At 33.9% G+C, this 2,469-nt stretch overlaps 1 protein-coding gene across 1 annotated transcript; it reads right to left on the bottom strand.

Moving 5' to 3' along the window:
- Nucleotides 1-1,323: 1,323 nt before the first annotated feature.
- LOC109812991 (uncharacterized) lies at nt 1,324-2,269 on the bottom strand. The gene is made up of 2 exons (XM_020377084.3): nt 1,796-2,269; nt 1,324-1,637 (listed from the first exon to the last, which is right to left on the bottom strand). Exons 1-2 carry the CDS (start codon nt 2,141-2,143, stop codon nt 1,458-1,460), a joined length of 528 nt encoding a protein of 175 aa, XP_020232673.1. The 5' UTR covers nt 2,144-2,269; the 3' UTR covers nt 1,324-1,457.
- Between the last annotated feature and the right edge of the window lie 200 nt (nt 2,270-2,469).

Raw genomic sequence — 2,469 nt, 5'->3', positions numbered from 1 at the left:
ATATCATAATTACTTTTAATAAAAAAAATCTCCTCAAACTTGTATTTTCTTTATTGGATTATTATATAATTGAAAGTGTACCTGTCTAGAGGATACACCAGTAATCTTCTCGTAAATTGAGGGCCGAACAACTGCTCTGATCCGATGTGAGTGAGGGGTTGGTACCTGCAAAAGGCACTCCAACGCTCAAGTCAGGACAAACACAAATATCGAGAGTAATTAATGAACAGTCACGTTACCTTTTGACCTGAGCTATTTATACTGACATTTATGGGCCTTGAGCCTTATGGGCCCTATAGTGTATTTATCGTATTAGGGTTTAGGGTTTAGGGTTTAATCAAGTAATTATCCCCTAAGCCTAGATTAAGTGTTAAGTGATGATGGGCTGATTCAGGTGGCCGATTGGCGTTCGGCTACCTGATTCTTCCATTTGGTGGCCGATGTAGGAATGACCAAACGTCCTTACTTGTACAGAAAGAAGTATTCTTCTTTTTTTTTCATTTTTCTTTAACTATCAAAAGAATTTTTATTCATTAATTTGATGCATATATATTATTTAGTAGAGTTTATTTTTTTAAGTTTATTTATTTCTGGATCCTTGCCAAGGGTGAGTGTCCATTTGAACTCATAATAATCTTCAAGATACCATACCAAGACACAAAAACAGCCTCCCTTCAGATTCTCCAATACATGTTTTAAGGAACGGCCCAAAACTCTGTCTAGGACTGATGTTAGTTAGGGTCAATTGAATGATGAGTAATAAGACTTAAAAAAAAGGAAATTTAAGAAAAATTATTTTAGATCAAAGAGATATATTTGAGTTTTATTATTAATATATGGCCTTTTTATTTTGTAAAAAACTGATTATAATATTTTTTTTAGTGAACTTAAAACTTGAATTTTAATAACTTTAGTTTTAGGTCGACTTAACATGGACCGAAACCGACCAAGACGGCTCTTAGCATCCAAAGTGGGATTTGAATATTTGATCATCATATGTGAGCCAATGCAAGACACCCTCAAAGTATAAAGCTTTGTTCTTGATCAACTTGTTATCACATTGGCATATTTCATTGAATTTCAAATGTAATGTACCATTCCTTGAAGGGTACAATCCTAATGTATTGACCACAAAATGAGAAAGAAAAAAAAGGAAAATCCTAACAGCATTAAGGAACCAATATGACAATAGAGCCACAAAGGATGGGGGAAAATTAAACATATGACTGATTTTAAGAAAATATTTGTTATTTTTTAATTTTTAATTTTAATTATAAATGTCATTTTGTTTATATATTTATTTTCAAATAGTTACCTAGAAAATAGAGAAGATAATTTTTTATTCCAAACAAAAATTAATTCTAAAAATGACATTTTTATGATTAAAAACAAAACAACAATATATTTTCAGCTTGTTTGAAGAAGAAAAAAAAATTGAGAACAAAATTGAATGCTCTTTAATTGGAGAGAAGATTTGTCTTGAATTCTTCCCAGGTTACACCCTTCTGCAGATACTCTATATTGGCAGGGTCAAAAGGTCCTCTGATTCTATCTATGGACATTATCACTGCCCTGGCTGGAAGAATGCTTCTTGTTGGGTCAGAGATGGTACTGTAGCTCAAGCATGATGAGAACCCCTGAAATGTGTTGCAATCAAATTTAAATTTCTCTTAGGAAACATCTTTCTATCTATAGAGTAATTCCACAATCAGCCAAACAATATTAACATACTGAGTACCAACCAAGACTATATATAATAAAATCAATTATTATTAGCATAATATGTCAAACTAACCTTGAAGATAAGCACATCTACTTCCTCATGGTCAACAAGTGCATGCACAATGAGTGCTTCTCCTTTTGCTGTTTGACTATAAAACTCTAACTTAGCAATCTCCTCATTGTGCCCATACTCTTCATCACTATCTTCATCCTCATCTTGGTATCTAATTTGCCTCCTTGCTGCACACAAGAGGCTTGTACCTCTTTGGTTGCTCAAAGTCAAATCTTTTAAGGGACAACACAAGCCCAAATTGTGAGTGGAAATTTTATTGAGAGAAGATGGTAATGGTATAGGAAGCATAGGTGATGGCATCACTGTCCATGTGGCCACACCTTTCATGGGAAGTGTAGTATGGTTCATATTGCATAGTATGGTGGCTCTTGTATTTGTCAAATTACCTTGTTTGTGCTCTAACAATAACCAAAGGAAGGAGATGGAGGTGTCCTCAAGATAAGGTTGGAATTGGTGTGTTGGCAATTGTAGAATGAAGGCCTTATGGAAGATCTATTTGCTTGGAAATGACCGTATTGGGTTCAGAGAAAAAACTAGTTTTGGAACACTATGACAAAAAGACAAGGCTGGGTTGATGGGACCTTGTACACATGTTGTGTCATGTGTAGATCGCATACTTTGGGAAAAAGCATAAAGGAAGTTACATAGATGACTTTCTAATTTTTAAAGTTAAG

Source organism: Cajanus cajan, chromosome 11 (genome assembly GCF_000230855.2).
Source record: "Cajanus cajan strain Asha chromosome 11, NIPB_CcT2T_4, whole genome shotgun sequence".
Lineage (NCBI taxonomy): Eukaryota > Viridiplantae > Streptophyta > Magnoliopsida > Fabales > Fabaceae > Cajanus > Cajanus cajan.
This window is presented reverse-complemented; position numbering and strand designations above follow the sequence as displayed.